The 22,500-nt window shown below is 43.3% G+C and overlaps 3 protein-coding genes across 3 annotated transcripts in view; all 3 read right to left on the bottom strand.

Annotated features, from left to right (window-relative positions):
- Positions 1-11,068, bottom strand: part of otud5a (OTU deubiquitinase 5a) — a 43,910-nt gene extending 32,842 nt beyond the window's left edge. The window contains exons 1-2 of the mRNA XM_063208716.1: positions 10,265-11,068; positions 824-917 (exon numbers count right to left, since the gene is read on the bottom strand). Of these exons, the coding sequence (XP_063064786.1) occupies positions 824-917; positions 10,265-10,822 (652 nt within the window). The 5' untranslated portion in view covers positions 10,823-11,068. The remainder of the gene's footprint in view (positions 1-823; positions 918-10,264) is intronic.
- uxt (ubiquitously-expressed, prefoldin-like chaperone) overlaps positions 1-22,500 on the bottom strand; it is a 228,878-nt gene that overhangs the window by 134,430 nt on the left and 71,948 nt on the right. The window lies entirely within an intron of this gene.
- si:ch211-180f4.1 (uncharacterized protein LOC100144405 homolog) lies at positions 18,938-21,190 on the bottom strand. The gene has a single exon (XM_063207598.1). The coding sequence runs from the start codon at positions 21,188-21,190 to the stop codon at positions 18,938-18,940; it is 2,253 nt and encodes a 750-aa protein (XP_063063668.1).

Below are 22,500 nucleotides of genomic sequence, written 5' to 3' on the forward strand. Positions count from 1 at the left end.
TATCCTCTCATAAGCCAAGCATGGTAGTGGGACTGACATGGTTTGGGGATGCATGAATGCTGTCAACATTGGCAATCTGAAATACACCTAAAAGAAACATGCATGTCAACATGCACTGTGACTACTGAAGCAGATCATGATATTCTCCATAGGATTGCATTCAAATCTCACACCAATCTATTTAAGCCAGATGCAGACTCAAAATGTAAATGTTCAATGCAAAGAAAGGTTGAAACGCACACTGATGACCTCCCTTGTCATCCCTTTTCATTTCGTTTCATTTCGAGACGATTTGAGCCAACATAGCCCCTTCTCTACCGAATTTTAATCTGGGGTGTACTCACTTTTGTGAGTACATGTTCAAACATTAATGGCTGTATTTTGTTTTTTTTCTGAGTGAACAAGAAATTTAAGCGGTTAAATATGTTGTTAAAAGGTCACTAATCATTGTGTCAAAGTTACATTTCTGTAATGCTTTCCTATGAAAAGATATACTCAAAAATCTGCAAAACTGTGAGGGGTGTATTCACTTTCGTGATATACTGTAATATATCTCTGAATTGATTGAACATTGACTTGTGATGTGTGCTACAATAACTTGCCTGCCGGTCTGTCTTTCAGAACCAACTGTAGGACAACATCACCCTCTAGTGCTGATATGCTGTAACTGCACGTGTGTACTGAGTATCACAACTTCTATGATCAATCTACTGCAGTTCATTACATTTAAGTACTAGATCAAAGTCAAACGATGTCTCACATGGTAGAAAACATATGTGGATGATACTGAAGTGACAATGCATGCCAGACCATTTCCACTCACCGACTGCTCTGAACAGGCATGCACCATCCTCCTTCATCTTCTTAATGACAAAGCCTTTCTTCTCCCTGAGTGCTTTTTCAAACCAGTGCTCCTGCTGCACAAAGAAAGCAGACATGCACAAACACACGCACACACACACGTGGACATATGCATGCACGCACGTGCACACACACACACGGACATATACATGCGCGCGCACACACTCACACACACACGCGCAGACACACACACACACACACAAATTAGCAAAAATATTTTAGAGAAGACACTGATAGGAAATGATAAGATGTAGCAGATCATACACTGAAAAACATCAAATAAGCCTTTCAATTTGCTCATGATGTATGCTACACTGCAGTAGTATAGCTATTGTGTAATTAACATTACACCATTTTCACAAACAAGCACGAAGATAATGCAATACTGTTCGACGCATATCAATAAGGTATAAGTTGACCCATACTGCCCTACAAAGGCAAAGTGCAGTAACTACGCCAACAATGAGCCAGAGAAAAAGGCTTTCAAAGTTTTGGTATTAGGTTGGATATTGTAGTTACTGGCATGTAAGTTAGCAATATCTCTAAAACGGGACAAATTTGGACCACAAGGTTTTGTCACAAGATGAAAGATGTGTCATGAACACCGTTTTTAGTATAAGCTCAATTTTAACAAAATGTGTAGTTACTGCACTCTGTATTTATATATGGCACCATACATAATATGCAAAGTGACACTGGCAGTACAAGACTACTTATCTTAAATCATCTCATACATAATGTACAAACCCCAACTCCGATGAAGTAGGGAGGTTTGGTAAACAGTGAATAAAATCAAAATGCTATCATTTTCAAAACATTCAATCTATTCATTAGATGGAGAATAGTGAAAAGACAACATATTAAGTGTTAAAACTGAGAAAAAATATTGTTTTGGGGGACATATGTACTCATTTCTAATTTGATAAATCCAACACGTCTCAAAAGAGTTGGGACGGGGACAATAAATGGCAGCAAATGTCGAGGAAGACTAAAAACAAAACAAAAGACAACACTTAACAGTTAAATACATTAACCGATGAGATGATTTTATATAAAAAACAGTGTTAATTCCTATCTTGGACATGATTTCACCAGCTTAAATGGTGGGTGTATTCCTTGTCATGTTTTGCAATGTTTTCCTTTCTGTAGTGCTTACAGTGTGACAGGTCTTGACCAAAAACCCACTATTTTATCACCTGCTGGTCCTTATGATGGAGCCAAACTGTTAAAACATAGTAGAGAATGCAATTTGACCTTACTATGTGGCAGTAATCGAAGATCTCCCTTCAAAATATAATGCATGAGTGGCTTTTCATGCTGTTTAAAACCCATTTATACCATTCAGCACTGTATTTAACTCTACAGATGAGTGAGAACATCTTAACCAATGCACTACTGCACCCGCATGCCATCATGGAGGCTGACTTTTGAAGCTAGCACTAACACAAGTTGGATGGTCCATTTTTACTGTAGCACAGGATGTGCAATGCTCTATTATTGTCAAAAAGAATGGACTTCTACAACTTCTGCTGACTTCTGTAAGCAAAGGACAGTTTCCCATGTCTTCTGGGTCTATTTCAAGTGAGCTCAGGTGCTTAGGAGAATGTTACACCCCTGTATCATTTTCATGCATTAAGCATTCTTAATATGGTAGATTTTCAATAGCTCTAGCACTCCAGGAATTAGAGTGAGACTACAGCCAATATATATTTCATGATGTCATGAACCTATACAATGATTTTATTAACAAAAATATGTCTTATATACACTCAATCGTGGTAAATCAAAGGGAATTCAAAAATGTATGTAATAACTACGGTAATTATTCCCTTTGCATCTTTAATTCTGAGTGACTCAGCCTCTCTGTGATGATCTTATACCTGGACACCTATATTGTCTGTCAGTACAATTCATTTTGAAATGTTCTTCTTTGTTGTTTTATCTTATTTGGATGTTTACTAAATTTCACTGATCCCCGTCCCAACTCTTTTGAGACGTGTTGGATTTATCAAATTAGAAATGAGTACATATGTCCCCCAAAACAATATTTTTTCTCGGTTTTAACACTTAATATGTTGTCTTTTCACTATTCTCCATCTAATGAATAGATTGAATGTTTTGAAAATGATAGCATTTTGATTTTATTCACTGTTTACCAAACGTCCCAACTTCATCGGAGTTGGGGTTTGTATTTAGGAAAAACAATAATAAATGTATGTAGTTCAGCATCTCTACCCATGCCAAAAAAACTTGAATCTTACAAAGTGCAAAAAAAAATGTTCAAACATTTAAACATATCCATTCAGCCCTTCAGCGATCTGACCACTGTTGAGATATTGCAATGATGACATCAGTCAATAACTGGTAGTGCAATAAATAACATCCCAAAGTAAGTACAATAAGACGGGGCGATAGACTGAAACAATGAAACCAGCGAAAGAGCTACTGGATTTTTAAATCAAAAGCTAAGTTACTTTATGCCTGGGTTTAAATGATGTGTTAGAATACTTCCATAGTCTGTAAGCACAAATGTTTATTGAATACAACTATGCAGTATCTATGTACTGGATATGTACTATGTACATGTATGTTTTTTGTTGTCTAATCCTCTCATGTCTGTAATGACTGTGGAATGAGGCCCCCTGCTGACCACCATTGATATCTCTGTTTGTTACCTCCGCCAAGGAGGTAATGTTTTCGGTGGCGTTGGTTTGTCTGTCTGTTTGTCTGTCTGTCAGTCTGTCTGTCAGCAGCATAACTCAAAAACTAATCATCAGATTTGGACGGCTCTTTGTGGGTTTGTTGATAATGACCCAAGGAACAAGTGATTAAATTCTGGTGGTGATCCGGATCACGAACCGGAACCAGGACTTTTTTTCACCAGCTAGACGCCCCCTAGTGACCAGAAATTGAATTGCGGGAACAGCACAAAAACAAGGCAGAAAGACTTAAGCGGCGTACACACACAAAGCTAGCTTTTCGCTTGCTCGCCTACTCGCCACTCTTTCATGGAACGTTCACTGAAAGTTCCCGCGGCTTTAACTGCCAATGAACAGGCGAGAAGTACCGAACTCTGCATTCCAATTGGTTACTCGCTTACTCGCCTCGCTCGAAGATAAAATATTTTCAACTCGGAATCCGTCCACATTGCATCGCTTGTACAGTGCTCGCCTACTCGCCTGCGAGTCTCGCTGGAACACATCGACATTCTATTGACTTCATCCACTGAGCGAGTACCTAGTAGCGACGTGTGTGTACGGCCCTTTAGGGTGTAACATGGTAAAATGTATCAAGCAGCTTCCTTGGCGGAAGTCTGCGCTCTCTGAGTGCTTCTAGTTTTTTGTGTGTGCTATCTTTGTAGAAAAAAAAACATTGCCATTGACTAGTTGGTCCCACCTATACCTGAGAACACACATGGAATTTATGTCTTTTAATTCAGTTTGCCACACAAGAGACTGCTCACTTCCTGACAAAGACTTCATTTCGGAACGCATCAAAGTGTTTTTTATCAGTTATGCCCATTAAAATCAAGGCATTTTAACTACAAAGATGATGAGTGCCTTGGTATTCTACAACTTAAAAACATCCATAAGTAAGAGTGAGTCACAGGAGCAGCAGAGGAAGGTGGTGGGCATCGAACAATGATGAGTGAATTGGTGTTTTATTTACAAACACTCAGTCATGAGTAAGCAGTAAGGGCATCAGACTTGAAGCCCAAAGGTTGCCGGTTCAACTCCCGACCCACCGGGTTGGTGGGGGGAGTAATTGACCAGTGCTCTCCCCCATCCGAGTCCTCCATGACTGAGGTACCCTGAGCATGGTATTGTCCCGCCACACAGCTCTCTTAGGGCGCCATTGGGGGATGCCCCCTTGCATAGGTGAGGCATGAATGCAATTTCGTAGTGTGCAAATGTGTGCTGTGGAGTGCGGCGTCACAATGACAATGGTAGGTGGGGTATCCCAGGTGGGCTTTCACTTTCACATACACTCTGTGATGGAATAAAGGAGGGGGAGCAAGAAAATAGTAAATTTTGCAGTCTTTTGCAGAGCAGCGAAAAGAAGTGACCGAATGGGTCGCAACGCCTTTTTCCCCCATCATGGGCAAATCAAATTCTAGCACTTGTCAGATAGTAGCCTGGGTCCGCCAATCCTATACAAGAAAAAAACAGACCTAAAATTAAATTTGGGGGGGGGAACGCTGTGGCACAGTGTGCTAAGCCCGCCACATTTGGGCTTGCATGCCCACGGGGACCCCAGTTCGAGTCCGGACGGGTTTGATTTCCCAACCCTACCCCATCTCTCTCTCAAAATCGTTTCCTGACTCCTCTCCTGTCTACTCACACTGCAAATGCTGAACAATGCTAGGTGAATGTTGAATTAAAGCCGAAATGCTGCACAAATTAACACTGCTGCATTTGTGCTGAATTCACCCTGCAAACACTGCAGAGGAACGTAGAGAAACAAGAGTACAACAGGTTGCCGTTTTCAAAAGAATTTGATGGGATGCATCTTTAAAATACGTAAAGATAATTAAAGCCCAAGGAGCTGTACATAGCCTTGTGACCCAGATGCTGATAACGTGGAAGCAGTAGTAAAACACTAACCTGGTTCTCACGCGATGGTTGAACATTGTCAATCGCTTAGCTCTGGAAAGGCATAGGTATGTTCAAAACAGCTCGAACCTGATTGGAGAATTCGCGTGGCTTTTAAAAAAATCACGTACTACTTCAACCACTGACTTACCCCGCCCCGCGATCCCGCCCCGCGATTCTGATTGGACAGGCTGTGAAATATCTGATTCCGTTCGGGCTCGTCTAAGATTTCCAGACCCTCTTGCGAGCTCACGAAGTTTAACGAAGATGCATGAAGCATGAAAGGTCTGCGTGAGAGCCAGGCTAGTAAAACACAAAGTCTCTCAAAGAAAATATTGCTCATTGTGCTCATTGTCTTTTTCTTGTAATATTTTGGTGAAGAGTTGTGTTTTACCTTCACATTTCATGAGGTTCTCTTCTCTCCAATAAAGTCATTCCCGAGCAAGTTTGTTTTAGTGGTACTAAGTGATCTGTTGCTACTGACATAGGCTAGCCATCACAAGGCCACAAACCGCACACAACAATGTCTATGAATAGCACTGAACTTTCCCATTCCAAGAGCAGATCTTTCCCTGTCCGATAATGGCTCTTTCCCACTGCTAGAATAGATATTTCCCCACTAGCAAGGCAGATCTTTCCCAGGTTTCCTATAATGGATCTTTGCACGAATGCCTACTGTCGTCACTACACGTTTTATTAGGACTGCACCGTACCACAAGCACAGGACTTGTACACATTTTTGTGAAACCAACCGAACCTAATGGATTTTTCCTTTTCATGGAGCAGACCTTTCCCACTGCTACAGTGAGGTCTTTCCAAGTCCTAAAAGTGGATCTTTGCTGTTCCTAGAATGGACATGTCTCCGGGCTAAAATGGCCCTGTGCCCTCCCTCAGTCTGAAGTCTAAAAGGTAAGCTTAGTCTACTCCTTCGTTGACTCCAGCGCTGACCCTATCTAGCCTGTGTCTTTCTACTGATGAAAACTGCCACTCACCTTGGCCTGCAGTCAGTAGTTAGTTCGCAGAGGGGGCGATAAAGGCCATGGGATGCCACCCTGAAAAGGCCTCCCCGTGCCACACACACACAGACACACAGACACACAGACACACAGACACACAGACACACAGACACACAGACACACAGACACACAGACACACACACACACACTAAAAAGGGCCACAGTTCCACATAACCCCTCCCAGTGCGCCACGCACGCACGCACACGCACGCACACACAAACACACGCACACACAAACACACGCACACACACAAACACAAACACACGCACACACCTGCTTCCGCTGATCAAAGTCCCCCAGGAGGAGCCTATGATTTGCAGAACCAGGTGTTCCAGCGTTCCAGGATGTCAAACTGGTTCCTTACAGCCACTATGACAGGGACTCTTACTACAGTGCTTCCAACCCCCACCCCTTCATTCAATTCACTCACAAGTGTCCTTTGTGAGTCCCAGCCATGTTAAATACTAGGGCTGGGATTCCAGATTTCCTGGATCAATTCGATTCCGATCCAGAGGTTCACGATCCGATTTGATCCATGATCCGATTCGATTCGATATCGATCTTCTGTATTGTGTTGTCAATTTAACCCATTTATGCAGAGAATTCTGAGACCGGCTATATCAAAAGTTAAATATCTCCTATGAAGCCTATACAAACATGAAATAAGTTACCCTGGTATGAGAGAAAGAAGTGGGAAACATGGTATGCGAGATAAAGGTGGGAAAAGACTGGCACAACTTAAATGAACAGGATGTGGTTGAGAAAATAGCGTCAAGAATCATCTGCAAAAAGATCGATCCACAAAGTTTTGAATCGATATCGCACTTTTCGAACGTGAAACCATGTCGGATCACGGCTCGATCTTTTGAAGCCAGCCCTATTAAATATGCTTCAGCTCCTTCACACCAAAAGGCCCGATATCAGGTGTCTCCGCTACCGGACAAACAACCTTTTGTGTAAATCAGTGTGCCAATGCAGTCAGATCCCCAGTGGCACCCTTGACAACCAGTCACCCACTGCCACATAGTGTCTGCTTACTTCCTCTCCACCCTAGTTATTCTTGTGTACAATCTGTCTGTACAGTCTGGGGCAATGTTTTGACTTTAGGGAAAGACAAACACGGAACAAGTAAACGTTTGGTTTCGTGTTGATCTTTTGCCCAAGAACTGGGCCATCATCATGGAACAGACCAGATTGGAAAACCTTTGTTGCTGCCCTACTTGCCAGGAGACAAAATGGGCAGAGTAAGTACTGTGTGTCACCATAATTTGCAACAATGAAATCCTATACAAAACAAGGCTTCATTATATTCAAATATCTCCGCAAAAGCACAAACACTGGGGTTGGTTTACGTTCTCAGTCCATGGAGAAAGGAACTCTAATAGACTTAAAATCAAAACATATGCCGTAACACCATATACCATAGCCAACACCTTGCGTGACCTACATGTGGGTGGTTGACGTTTAAGGGCGTAACGCAAAAAAAAAAAAGTTTTTTAAATTCCTGAAAAAAATGATGGATAAAAATTGGAAAAAAATAGAAAAAAATAAAGCACTTAGTGGTCTGAGGAATTTCACCTTATTTTTGCCATTTTTGGGAAAATGTGTCCTGCATCAACACATAGCATAGGCATGTCACACCGCAGGAAAATGGAGTCACACCACAGGGAATTCACTGCATTATGGCCATTTTAATCCTTTTGTATACATGACTGACATCTGAGCTCATGCTAACTTGATAATGATATTGTGTTTAATCTTAATATGTGTTTTCATTAATAAAAAAACTTTTTTTCCTCCTATAAGAGCAGTCACACCACAGGACACCATAAAATGAACCTAAGCATTGTGTGACAGAAAGATTGCAATATGAAGACATATTAAGAGGTTAAGAGTCACACAGCACTCTCCAATAACTGAGGTACTGACTGGTTAGGAGCCAGTCTTTACGACCCTTGTAGTTGGCCTTGCAGCTGCCCATTCACAAACATTGACATACATGTCACCCCACAGGACGCAATTTGTGTTACGAAATTGAACTTGTAGTTAATATTACTGTCTTGAGTTTTTTCCACATTCACATATCTTAATCTAAAGTTAAGATTTATGCAATCATGCCAAATGCTTCATACATTATTCAAAATGTTGTTGGTTAATTTATATATATATTATTATATATTGTTTCATTAATGTTACAGTCACACCGCAGGAAATTTGACATATAAACCTTTACATAAATCTTAACAAAAATGTTTCTTCTCATCTAAGACCAATATGAAACATAATGTACCACATCTTCTTTCATTGACATTTGTTTTTTAAAGGAAAATAACAGTTTTGTAGGTTTTTAACCAATGTTACGAAAAAACAAGGCGTCACGTCTCCCACCCATGTGTAAAATTGATAAGAAGTAGCATAGTGGTACATTCAGATGCATACTATTTAGTAAATAAGCTTAGTATAGCCTAAACTTCATGGAATAGTGTGCTGTCTGTGGTTGGAGACAGTTGAGCGCTTAACTTAGTATTAGTAAATAGTATTTACTGACTGACTGCTCGACTGCCTCCAACCACAGACATTCCCTGAAGGTTATACACCACACTTGAGAGTATGTCTAAACGTTTTCCATCTTTCACCATCACAACTACGTACTCACAAATGTTTTTATGAAGGACACGTAACCGTCAACGGTGTGTGTGTGTGTGTGTGTGTGTGTGTGTGTGTGTGTGTGTGTGTGTGTGTGTGTAAGCATAGGGTCATTCTGTGTGGAATCAGACACATTGGGGCAACCTGCAATGCCTTTTTAGTGACAAGGTAGAACCCCAGAACCTTTGCCTCCTGGTACCAATATTACGGGAGAAACAAACTAACAAAGTCTGAATTAGGTGGGCAGTACACCGTGCATTCATCCTCTATCATCACAGTCAAAGTGTCTGAATTCACATGGAATGAAGCATGTCTAAAGCATGGCCCCATTACGATGGGTCTAAGTTAACCAGCCAGATAGTTCAGTTCAGAGCCAGGAAACTGGTCTGCTGCTGCACGTATACATTACATTAGACTTAACTGACACTTTTATCCAAAGCAACTTAGTCATTTAAATACAGGGTATTGGTTACAAGCCATGGAACAATGTGGGGTTAGATGCCTTGCTGAAGGTGCTGGTAAGGATGGGATGTGGTCTGCAACCCTCTGATCTAAAGGCCAGCACCCTAACCACTGAGCCATGACTACCCAATGGCTGTAAACATGACTCCAGTTCATGTCAGACATGTTCAGAATAGAACATACTAGGCCATGCCCGACCTGGCCTCCCATGTCAAAACATGGGTGAGCACGGCTCAGCAGCTAGTGGCATGTTCCAGATGCTGGGGGATAAACTGTCCCTCCCTGCCTCCCTGTCCTGGCCACGCTGGGCTAGTGACAGGACATAAGCACCCCTTTGCCTCTGTGAAGTTATTTTTTCTTTTGCACTAGAGGAACATGATTGCAAGGATACCTGTCTGGAAAGAAAATGAACTGAAATGCACTGTTATGTTATGTCACTATCATGGTGGAAAGTCCTCACAGATTCTAAATGACTGTCAATAATATAAAGCAGAGCTAAACCATAATGCACCTATGCCTTTTTGATACTGATTTTTGATACTGATATTTAATATCACCAGAGCAGAGGTATTTTGTATAGAGGATGTCTGGAGCCTATGATGACACATACAATAGGAGACGAGTAGCCTACTGTCACTTCACATGCCACGATGCTCACACATGGATAAAGGATGCTAGCCCGTTACCTGCTCCACTGTCGCTGGGTCCATGGACTGTAGCCTCGACGCATTCTCGTACTCGTCTTCGCTGTTGTACCCTGCACCTTCTTCGGGGTCCGGGCTAGGACCTCCACCACCTCCACCGGCAACACCAAGGGTCCCACCGCCGGCTACCCCACCGGAGCAGGTTGCCTGCCGTCGCCTCTTGCTAAGCCCTGGCCCCGAACAGCAGCTTCCGATGCCACTGCCACAACCGACTCCGCCTGACAGCTCTCCACGTCCCCCAGTTACACATGACATTCCACCGATACTAGTGCCGTCGACAGGGACAACAGGGGAGCCTGAACCAACAGGGGGAGGCGAGGCCTGCTGCGGCCGCGAGCTGGATTCGTTCCGTCTGTCCTCCCGTGATGAAGGTGGAGCGGCCTGATACGACCAAGGTGGCGGGGAGGCCCTGGGCCTTGTATTTGACCGGCTCCCGTGTGGGTGTTGGTGGGAGTCCGCTCCAGTTCTTCTGTCAGCTTCGTCGGAATGGTCCGAAACACCGACCGACGAGTTCGGTTTCTTCTTGGGAAGAATTGTCATGGTTTTCTATTTAGGGAGGGGGGTCAGGGGTGGCGATTCTTTCCCTTTCGAATTATGCTGTATGTTTGTTGAGTTTCAATGTGTCCGTACAAATATTGCAATCTTTGAATTAATATCTAGGGTAGCGCGCATTATATGTTTAGGTAATTGAGTTCTGTGCTGATGCTCGGAGAACAAAAACAAACCGTCTCCCTCCTCCCGTCCTCCAAGCTTCCCAGTTTCCACAAAACATCAACACACGTGTGACGACACCCCGACGTCACTTCCGACTGTCTTTAAATCGCTTGTAAACTGATGAAATTACATCAGTCTCTAGAATCTTCTTATTTCTTTGTCCTAAATTGATGCTTTTGGTGGGTAATGTTTACAAGCATTGTTAACAGCATTCAAAATTACAATTGAAGTGATTTGTAGGGTGGACAACAACCTACAAAACTAGCTCAATATTCTAAAGAGCTCAACATCTTTCTTTCTCCCAGACTTGGGTCAGATGTGTTGTAGAACATTTTTTGGACTGAAAATAGCAAAGTAAAGCAATTACTTCAGTACATCCATTAGGCAAGTACTAGGCCCTGTGTGTTGTTCATAAAAAAAGAGTATAGGCCTAGATAGACTATTACTGTAATTGGAGGACTGTGCAATCCTCTGGACCAGGGGTTTGGAAAGTGGGGGCCGGAGACACCTGAGGGGCCACGAGAGGATGCCAGGGGTCTGCGGCAGGTTGGCAGGAAAACTAGAGCAAAGTAAAATGAACAATTTAATAAAATGAATAACTTAATTGCACCAAAATAAATAAAAAAAATAAGCTAAATAATCCCAGTGGGCCATGTCTCACACACCTAGTAGCCTATAGGCCTAAACGCCAGTCTATGTGCTGCCTGCATTTTGGGCATATGTGAAAAGGGTAGGGTAGACTGATGGTAGACTGGTATTTGATGGGCATAATGCTTAAGTTTGGGAACCCCTGCTCTAGACCATAATGATAATAATAATAAGAAAAAAAACCAAACATATAATCAAGTTAATATACAATCAAGTAAATAACTTAAATGTTAAATTATAACGTTAAATGAACTGCAGTATAATAATCTATTGCATCTCTAATTGAGGATCTACTGCGACTGTCAACATTTTTTTCTTTACAACATATTTGACATGGCTGGAAACTACTGGTATACTGTATAGGGGGCCGTGTCATGGTGAAGTTTGGAAAGCCCTTACCTAGAATCAAGGCCGCTGCTAAGGTTTATGAGGCCCTAAGAATGACTGGTTAGGAGGCTCCCATCATAATTAAATAATAATAATAATAATAATAATTAGTGCTGGGTTCAAAAGATGGAATCGCAATCCAATATCGATTCACGTTCGAAAAGTGTGATATCAATTCACAACTTTGTGGATCGATCTTTTGCAGATGATTATAGGTGCTATTTTCTCAACCACATCTTGTAGCTTTCTTCCACATTCATGTCTATAGACTAGCCTACATGAACAAATACACACGGCCTGTTCAATTAAATAGTGCTAGTGTTTTCCCACCTTTCTCTCTCATACCAAGTTTCCCACTTCTTTCACTCATACCAAGGTATTTCATGTTTGTGTGGGCATAAAAGGTTGAGATATTTAGGTTTTCATAGCTGGTCTTAGAATTTTAGGCATAAATGGGTTAAAGTGACAACCCAGCAATACAGAAGATCGATATTGAATCGAATCGAATCGGATCGTGGATCGAATTGGATCATGACCTTCTGGATCGGAATTGAATCGATCCATAAAATTTGGATCAATTCCCAGCCCTAATAATAATAATAATAATGTGTTTTTTAGTCAATTTCAATTCAGGAGGCCCCCATTTTGGCAGCAAAGTGGTTGAGGCCCTTCGCGCTCTGCTTACTTATGCCTAGCGGCGGCCTGGCCTAGAATATTTCAAATTCTAACGATGGACCAATCAATTTTGAGCATTTCCAACGTCTTGATGGGCCGAGATGCACCAGTTCAGGTGAGTGAAGGAAGGGGTGGTGTCATCGACTGTACCTTCAACCAGTAGCATACGAAGGCAAGTTATGCCTTCTGGACAGTGGGTTAAGGGATCATCACCCTGGGTGGTGGTGTAGCTTAACAGTCGGTGGATTAATGAAGGGGTCTACCAGGCCACAGTGCCCCAAGAGGGCAGAGGTCCCAAGGGGCCAGGGCAGGGCAGGACAGGCCAAATGCCTAAATGGCCCCTTACAAATGCCTGCCCTAAAACATACGCACACACGCACGCACACAAATGCGCGCGCGCGCACACACACGCGCGCACGCACACACACACAGTTCCTTCCCCTTACACTACACTTATCTACACTACTGGACATTACACTAGTGGTGTGTGTGTGTGTGTGTGTGTGTGTGTGTGTGTGTGTGTGTGTGTGTGTGTGTGTGTGTGTGTGTGTGTGTGTGTGTGTGTGTGTGTGTGTGTGTGTGTGTGTGTGTGTGTGTGTGTGTGTGTGTGAAAATATGTTTAGTGTGAATGCGCTTTGGAGACCGTCAAAAGCTATTTCAAACTTCTGTGCTAACCCTTGATACATAGACAGTGCAGTACACCTTGACTTTGACTTCCCCAAGAGTTCTTATAAGGAGTGTATGGAGGTTAGGTGTAATCCCACATGTGAGGATGATAGGGTCCATGTCTGTGTGTCCCAACCATCCAAATAACAGTAGAACAGTAAAACCGATTGGGTTGCCTAGAAGGGGCAATAGCAATACCGTTTGGCAATTGGGTACTTGATTCCTTAATCAATCACTGGTTTCCAATTGTAAACTTAGTAACACTTTAGAGTAAGAGTCTCTTTAAAATGTATTAACACTTAATTGACATTTATTGATTAACTAAATATTAACAAAACATTTACAAATGTTTTTAAATGAGTAATAACCAACCTCTGGCTGCAGAGTGAAAAGCGGTTCCTACTGGATGAGTTTGATGTGTGCTTGCCTATTAGACACTTCTATATATCCAGTAGTTTCATCTCTTTTGCTCTTTGGAGGGCAAACTTCCAGGACTGCTGCTGCGGTGCAGTGTCTGCTGTGTTAACATATTATTTCTTAATCATTTACAATAATTTATTAATCTTTTGTTGATAATCAGTTCATTAATTACAAAGTGTTTATAAAGCTACTGTATGTCTAGACTGCTATTCCAAAGTTTTACCGTAAACATTTCACAATATAGGGAGTCTACCTGCAGTTTCACTGCTTGTCATACTTTAGGTTTTTAAAATAAATGTGATAAATATGTCATCCTTAAATTCTTCAATTGATAGATAGATAGATCTGAATTGCCTTAACTTCTGCATAAAATAAGTTGTGACTGCGTACTTGCGGTTTCTTTATTCATCTGGCTGTGGGTCTATTGCACAACTGCACAATAGACCTACCCAAACTCAGTTCAAAACGGGAGGTAGTGGGAGTAGGTAGGCTTCACTCAAAATATATATGTATATACAGTATATATATATATATATATGTTTAGACTGCTGACCACACGACAGGCCACTCTATGTATCGTATACACATCTAGGTGGGTAAATTGGCATACGGAGCATTTTGGTGGGCCGACTGTCCTCGGAGGCTGATGCTGTTGTATTTTCTTGACTCACCAGGGGACCGCCTTCTTAAGTGCCAGGGCCATTTTGGCCCGGGTCCAGCCCTGCAACTTTTACTGTTGCTATTATCCAAAGCCATGAAAGAAGAGCATCAAAATATGTCTGTCAATAAATGTTGACATGCATAGGCATATGTGTCCTTTCCTGCATCTTTTTCAAAAAATAATGTCAGCCATAATTCATTGTTGTGTATTGTGTCATTTAAAACAATCAGACATCAACCTATAATTCAGTAAATCAGAATGAATGTGTAGTCCTCAATTATTAAATATATGAATTGATCGTTACACTATCAGCTGTTCTGTCTACTGTACCTTTGGCTGCTTCCTGACTTTGACTTGAAAATCAACCTGCGAACCTGTATATATAATGCATATGGTAGGTACAGTGCCCTCCATAATTATTGGCACCCCTGGTTGAGATGTGTTTTTCAGCTTCCAATTATTTTATTTTTTTTCTAAATAATATGGGACCTTAATGGACAAAAAGAGAAAAATCCAACCTGCAATACAAGTGCATTTATTCAGTGGGGAAAAAATCCCACATAAAGAAATAATTATTTGACATCAAATAATGTGTGTCACAATTATTAGCACCCCTGGTGTTAATATTTTGTACAACCCCCTTTTGCCAACAAAACAGCACCTAATCTTCTCCTATAATGTTTCACAAGATGGGAAAAGACAGAAAGAGGGATCTTCAGCCATTCCTCTTTGCAGAATCTCTCTAAATCATCCAGAGACCTGGGTCCTCTCCTCTGTACTCTCCTCTTCAGCTCACCCCACAGGTTCTCAATGGGGTTGAGGTCAGGGGACTGAGATGGCCATGGGAGTAGCTTGATTTTGTGTCTGGTGAACCATTTCTGTGTAGATTTGGCCATATGTTTAGGGTCATTGTCTTGCTGAAAGACCCAGTGACGACCCAGCTTCAGCTTTCGGGCAGAGGGCAACAGATTTTGATTTAAAATGTCCTGGTATTTCAAAGCATTCATGATGCCATGCACCCTAACAAGGTTCCCAGGGCCTTTGGAAGCGAAACAGCCCCACAGCATCACTGACCCACCCCCATACTTCACAGTGGGTATGAGGTGCTTTTCAGCATGCGCATCTTTCGTGGTACGCCAGACCCACTTAGAGTGTTTGTTGCCAAAAAGCTCAATCTTGGTCTCATCTGACCAAAGCACACGGTCCCAGTTGAAGCCCCAATACCGCTTGGCGAACTCCAGACGCTTGCGTTTATGATTGTGAGTGAGGAAAGGTTTTCTCCGTGCATGCCTCCCAAACAGCTTGTTGGCGTGTAGACAGCGCCTGATGGTTGATTTGGAGACTTTGTGACCCCAGGATGCTACCATTTGTTGTAATTCTGTAACAGTGAGCTTTGGAGATCTTTTGATTTCTCTTACCATCCTCCTCACTGTGCGTGGTGGCAAAATAAACTTGGGTCCTCGTCCAGGCTTGTTTACCACTGTTCCAGTTGTTTTGAACTTCTTAATTATTCCTCTCACAGTGGATATGGGCAGCTGCAGTTGAGTGGCAATCTTCTTGTAGCCTCTGCCTGACCTGTGAAGGTCGACGCACATCTGCCTCACTTGTATGCTGTGTTCCTTTGTCTTTCCCATGTTTAAGAGTGGATAAGAGAAATGGCCTCGGTGTCACGTCATATTTATACCCCAGGGAAACAGGAAGTGATGAATGACTAATTAAATGTTCCTACATACTCTGGTAAACTTTGTAAACTACTGTAGAAATGACAGAAATGCTTCAATTATATTTATTTCCTGGGAATTGTTAAGGGTGCCAATAATTGTGGAACAGGTGATTTAATGAAAAATAATTATTTTTTAGTCAGGGATTTTTTTATTTTCTTACAATTCATTTGAGTTGAAGGCTACATTTTCCTACAATTTTCAGTGTGACAGTATTCTTCTGCAATAAACACTGAATTTATTTTAAGGCTTTTAACACATCTCAACCAGGGGTGCCAATAATTATGGAGGGCACTGTATATGTGATGATTATATATGATGTAGTAGCCTAGAGGAGGCAATTGTAATATACTAATATAATAGTCAAATTAACTTCCATTGTATTATTTCAGTGACCTATTCAGAATACAGTGTTGAATATGTGTTGAATATCCATATCATTGTTTGCAGGTCTTCAGTGTGACCTTGTAGGCCTAAGTGAAAAGGTCGTCTGACCATCTGTTCTGCCTGGAAGCAATGCAATACCTAGACACAGCAGACAGCCTTGGAAGGCTCTTAGCGGATATATTAAGGGATTCCCTCATTGACCTGCTGACACTGACACTAATGTAGCACTCACAGATGTTTGTCCACAGACGTTTCCACAGAAATTCACACGCGGAGGCCACAACACAAGAGTAGTGGTTGTTTATTTGTTCTAAAAGTACAGCATACACCATCACATCTCAACTAATTGACAAAGATCAACATGTCTTTCAAGTGTGTAGATTACTAGTTGTTTACTTGAATAAAATATTAACAATAGATTCTCTAATATAAAATACCCTGTTGTGTTTCTCTGTCACAATAAATCATGAGTTCATCTCTCAGACATCAGGATCTTTGACCACTAGGGGGCCTCTTTGCCTAAAGAGGCATTATTCAAAACAAAAAGCTAAGATGACAATGCCACTGCACTACCGCTCTAAAGCAACAGAAACAACTGTTTTAGAACTTATTCATTGGTAATACAAGATCATGAACCAACGCAATAAATAAATAAAATAAAATAAATTAATTAATAAATAAACTGAAAATAAAAAATACATCTTACCAACGTTTGATTTGATGAGAGTTTCTTTAAAAAATATACAATATTAAATGAATTATACTAATGACGTGAATGCCTGGATACGCATTTAGAGCAACTGGGACTAACAACCTAGAAATCCCAATTCAGCATCCCCTGCAGGTGTCCTGGTGGTTAACAGTCTCTCTGGGATGAGAAAGGTCACATGAGCACCTACTTGAACATTATGCAACCACAGCCATAGTGTGCATTTGGATTATGCACTACACTCCAGTCCTCACTGATGTGATTCACTTGACCTGCATGTGAAGTTCCAGAGATTCACTTCAAAGCAAAAGTACCCTCTCCCAGTCAATGCGCATGATGCTGATCACAATAAAAATAAATAATAACAAAATAAATGAATATGTCCATGTCATAAAGCAGCTGGTAGCTTTGTCAAATATTGCCAACTGGTCATGAGCAAAAGCAAATAAAAATCGTTTTATTTACTAATCTAAAAATCATAGAGAGATGAATGAGAGATTGATTTTGCATATTGTATACTTGTATATTTCACCTGATAGATTGTATGTTTAACAAGTGAGCGCTGTTTTCGAAGATGTTTACATTACACTTGGTTCGTGGTTATCCAGCTGACAGGATTATTAATCAATTATAGTGTAAAAAGTGTGAAGTATAAAATATCATCACCTATAGGTGTCTGCAGCTTTGGAGGAGGTTAGAGATGGTACACACAGAGGAATGGAAGAAGCACAAGTGGGTACAATTGCTTGTCCTCTGGGCATTGCCCCTTTTGTGGAACAGTTATTCACCTACCCTACAGGTAAGTATCTTTTTTTAATGTGTGAACCCTATTAGCTAACCTGACTCTTGCCAGAGGAATGGTTCACGCCTTGATCCATGAACATTCGTGTGAGCTCCAAAAGCTGAACAGAAATACATGAGGATCTAACAAGAGTCAGGCTACTATTAGGTACAAAAAAACTGAAAAGAGCAGTTTTGTACAAGGTGATATTTTGTACCCTACATGTTTTGCTTTATTTCTCTGTGTATAGGGGAGGTGGGACTGATTAAGTCTCACTGAGCACAAAGAGGAGAACATGCAAAAACAAAAACAAAACATGCTAAGAATCCTATACAGTGACTTAGAACCATCTTTACTTTAAATCCCCTGTGAGATTGTGACAGTCTGCCCTGACAGCCAGAAATATATAGCTCCTGCCGACCATGGTAGAAAGGCTTAAAATTACAAATAAGGTGTAATTCGCATGAACAAGCAATTAAGCTATTAATAAGTAACATGCTGGATGGTACAGTGTAACTCCAAAAAAATACACATCTCTGTGCTGCATGGGGTGCATTTTTGGCCATGGATTTCACACATACAGTACGTCTCCCCATAAGCGACTGCTCAACCTAAAGTGTGTGTGTGTGTGTGTGTGAGTGTGTCTGCAAAAAATCAGATGTCTAAAAATACATATATAATTTTGTTCACAAAGACATTTGTTATTAATTAGATAAATGTGATTTTTTTATTACAATACGTAAGTCGCCTGTGAAGGTCCACTCTGCAGCTTGTTTTGCTTTTTCTTTTTCTCCGTTTTCTCCGTAAGCCCACAAAGTCCGTCCGTCCGTCCGGCGTGACGAGCGACCCGACCCGACCCGACCTGACCCGACCCGACCCGACCCCATTACCACATGTACGTCTTGGAGGTGTCTATCTGCGAGTTCTGTGCGTCGACCGAGCCCTCCTTCTCCTTCTCCGCCTCGTTCTCCCACAGGTTGATGAGCGGCGGGTAGAGCTCGTTGAGCGGGATGGAGGTGGCGTGCTGCATGTACTTCTTCAGCGAGTGGTGGCAGGACTTCTGCTTCATGCGCCGGCCCATGTAGACCACCAGCAGCGCCATGATGCAGATGGCGAACATGGAGCCCATGACGGCCGCCAGCGCCACGTTGGCCGGCTGCGCCACCATCTCCACGGCGAAGCTGGCCTCCTTGGTGGTGATGTTGATGCAGGAGTGCTGCGTCTGGATCTCCATGGCCGCCATGGTCAGACACACGCGGTACTGCGTGGAGGGCAGCAGGTGGGTGAGGTTGTACTCCTGGACGTCCACGGGCACTTTGGTGGAGTAGCTAATGTGTGGGTTGTCGATCTTCATGGTGGCGCTGACCCACTTGGGCTGCGGCGCCTCGTGGCCGAGGTGCGAGGCCTGGGAGTTCAGCTTCCACTCCAGCACCACGGACTGGGCGTGGACGATCTTGGCGAGCACCACCAGGGCCCCGGTGGTGTTGCCACGGCCCAGGCCGCCAAAGCTGCGCCATCTGCCGCCCCCGTCGCGCCTCTCGACGAACACCAGGACGCTCCGTGTGTCGGCTCCTTCTGTGTTCCAGGCAACGCACGTGTAGAGGCCAGCGTCCTCCGGCTGAACATGGAGGATCTCCAACGCTCCCTGGTCTTGCAGGCGATGCCTCCTGGTGCTGCTACTACTGCCATTAATCATCGGCTGCGGAGCGTTGACCTCTGAGGTCACCTTGTCTCCCGTGGGGGTCACCCAGTAGAACTGCGGGGCCGGGTCGGCGAAGGCCCAGCACTCCAAGGTCAGGGGTTCACCGGCCGACACGTTGAGCTGTGGGGGGAAGGTATGGAGGGAGATCTGCGGGAGGCAGGTGTTGCTCACCACGTTCCAGTTGGTGCTGACCACCTCCTGCAGCGAGCGCCCGGTCAGATGGGGTGGGTAGGCACATTGGGTGATTTGAGACTCCACCAGCTTGAGCGAGGACTGGTTGCCCAGGACCGGCCCCCAGTTGGACAAGCAGTCGCACCTGAGGGGGTTGCTGTGCAGGCTGATCTCGTCCAGGTTGGGGAAAGCGTTCAAAATCTCATGCGGTAATAAACTGATGTCGTTGCTGTGGATCAGTAGGGTGCGGAGGCTGTCCACGTCCAGGAAAGCACTGCGGTCAATGTAGGACAGGTGCGGGTTGTTGCACAGCTCGAGCTTGGCCATCTCGGGGAGGTTTACGAACGCCCCTCTCTCCACGGCGACCAGGTCCTCCATGTTGTTGAGGCTCAGCTCCTCCAGATGGGGGAAGTCGCGGAAGTCCCCTTCCTGCACGCGTGTGATGGGATTCTTGTTCAGGTCGAGGAACTTGAGATTCGGCAAGACGCCCAAGGCCTCCTTGGGCACCGCCTTCAGCTTGTTGTTGAAAAATGAGAGGCTTTCGAGGTGTTCCAGACCTTCGAACGCCCTGGGAGGGACATCCCTGAGCCCCATGCCGGCCAGCACCAGGCTGTGCAGCTTCGACAACGGATGGAAGCTCAGGTCCTTCAAGCCTACGATGGGGTTTTCCCCGATCATCAGGATCTCCAAGTTGGGGAGCGATTCAAACCACTGGCTGTCGATAGCCATCAGCTTGTTGGAGTTGAGATGAAGCCTGAGCAGGTTCACCAGACCAGAGAAGGCCTTGGGGCCGATGGAGGATATCTGATTGTGGTTGACGTACAACTCCTCCAGGTTCACCAGCTCCTTGAGACTGTAATCCGGCAGCTCTTTCAGTTGGTTTTCCTCGAGGTACAGCGTCACCAGCTGCGTCAGCGGGCTCAGGCCCACATCCTTGATGGTGGTGAAGTGGTTCTGCGAGAGGTCCAGTTCGGTCAGGTTCACCAGGCTCTGCAGCTCCAACGTCACGGAGGAGATGTTGTTGCTCTGCAGCAGCAGCACTTGCGTGTCTGCCGAAATGTTCCAGGGAACGCCGCTCAGGTGGAGCTCGTTACAGTCCACGGCTTTCGCTTGCTGGTAGACGGACTGCGGCATGAACCAGGGCCGCGTTTCGCACACGCACTGCGCAGGGCAGACGGAGCCCACCAGGGAGCACTGACTGGCAGCTATCAGGAGCAGCAGCAGCAGGAAGGTGGGAAGAGAAGCGCTGACTCCAGTTCTCTGCATGGTGACGGCTGAAGATCTTCAAACCGATTTTTTTTGTCTTTTTCTTTTTCTCAAGCGCCGGTTTAGTCTTCACAGATGGCAAGGTGACCTAAGATGGTATCATGTGAAAGAGGCTCTGTCATCCAGGCCTGTCGGAGAGAAGACAAGAAAAACAAAACAAAAAGACATTATTATAATAATTGTGCTGCAGAGTTTCAGAAACAAACTACACTTTTCTGACTTCATTTCCATTTACAAAATTACAAATGTAATTCCAATTTCCAATAATAGCTAAATGTTTCGGGAATCTTTTTATCTGTTTCGAAAACATTTCAATCAAATGAATATGCTTTGGATCGTGTCCTCTCAAATGCAAATGCACCTGTCAACAAGAACATGAAAGGAAATTCACATCAAAGAGAACCGTTTTTTTTTGGTGTTGTCTGTCTCTATGCTCCCCGAGAATGGTGTGATCACATAGCTATTCTGTCTTATCGTCCCCCAGGGGCCCCAAAGTACAAAGGTGAGAGAGAGAAAAAAATGCAGACACCAACCACTCCTGTAAAAAAAAAATGTAAGCATCTGTCCAACACCAGCACCGTGTACTGGTGAAAAAACTGAAAGAGCTGAAGAACATACGGACTCATCAGTGACTGACAAGCATTGAATGAAAGCTTCATACAGTACGTGTGAGAAGCAGCACTTGTTAAACTATAATTATAAAAAGCACAGTTTTACCTCAGCTACGTGTCATCATCTTGGGTGTGACTTCTAGCAGCTAAGAAGAAAATGTTAGCTTTAAGTGCATGAGCTGCCTGTCTTGTCCCTGATGCCTGCTAAGCTATAATGAGCCAAATGTTACTGGCAGGGTGTAAAAACACAGCGGGAGCCAGCTAACACTTAGAAGGTGTTGCGACGGTTGAAAATATCTTTTTTTTTCCCTCAGCAATTTTTCCCAAAAAAGTGCTCACACAGGTCAGAAATAGTAAAGATTCATCAAGCTCAATCATGCAATGTACTTTGATTGGTGTTGAGGGGGAAAAAACAAAATAGGAACATCAACTTGACAAAATTGTTTAAGCATTCAGTGATGGTGGCACTGCACCTGGTCCCGCACTGTACTGTACCCATACTGAAACCTACCAGATACAGCTAATAAGTCTTTCTCTGTTTTCACTGTTTCCAATATTCTGTTACTGTACAGTACACCAACAGTGAGCAGATGTTTTTAAATACATTTAAGCTGCCTCTCTCTCTCTCTCTCTCTCTCTCTCTCTCTCTCTCTCTCTCTCTCTCTCTCTCTCTCTCTCTCTCTCTCTCTCTCTCTCATA

The sequence above is a fragment of the Engraulis encrasicolus genome, chromosome 10 (genome assembly GCF_034702125.1).
Source record: "Engraulis encrasicolus isolate BLACKSEA-1 chromosome 10, IST_EnEncr_1.0, whole genome shotgun sequence".
NCBI classification, from domain to species: domain Eukaryota; kingdom Metazoa; phylum Chordata; class Actinopteri; order Clupeiformes; family Engraulidae; genus Engraulis; species Engraulis encrasicolus.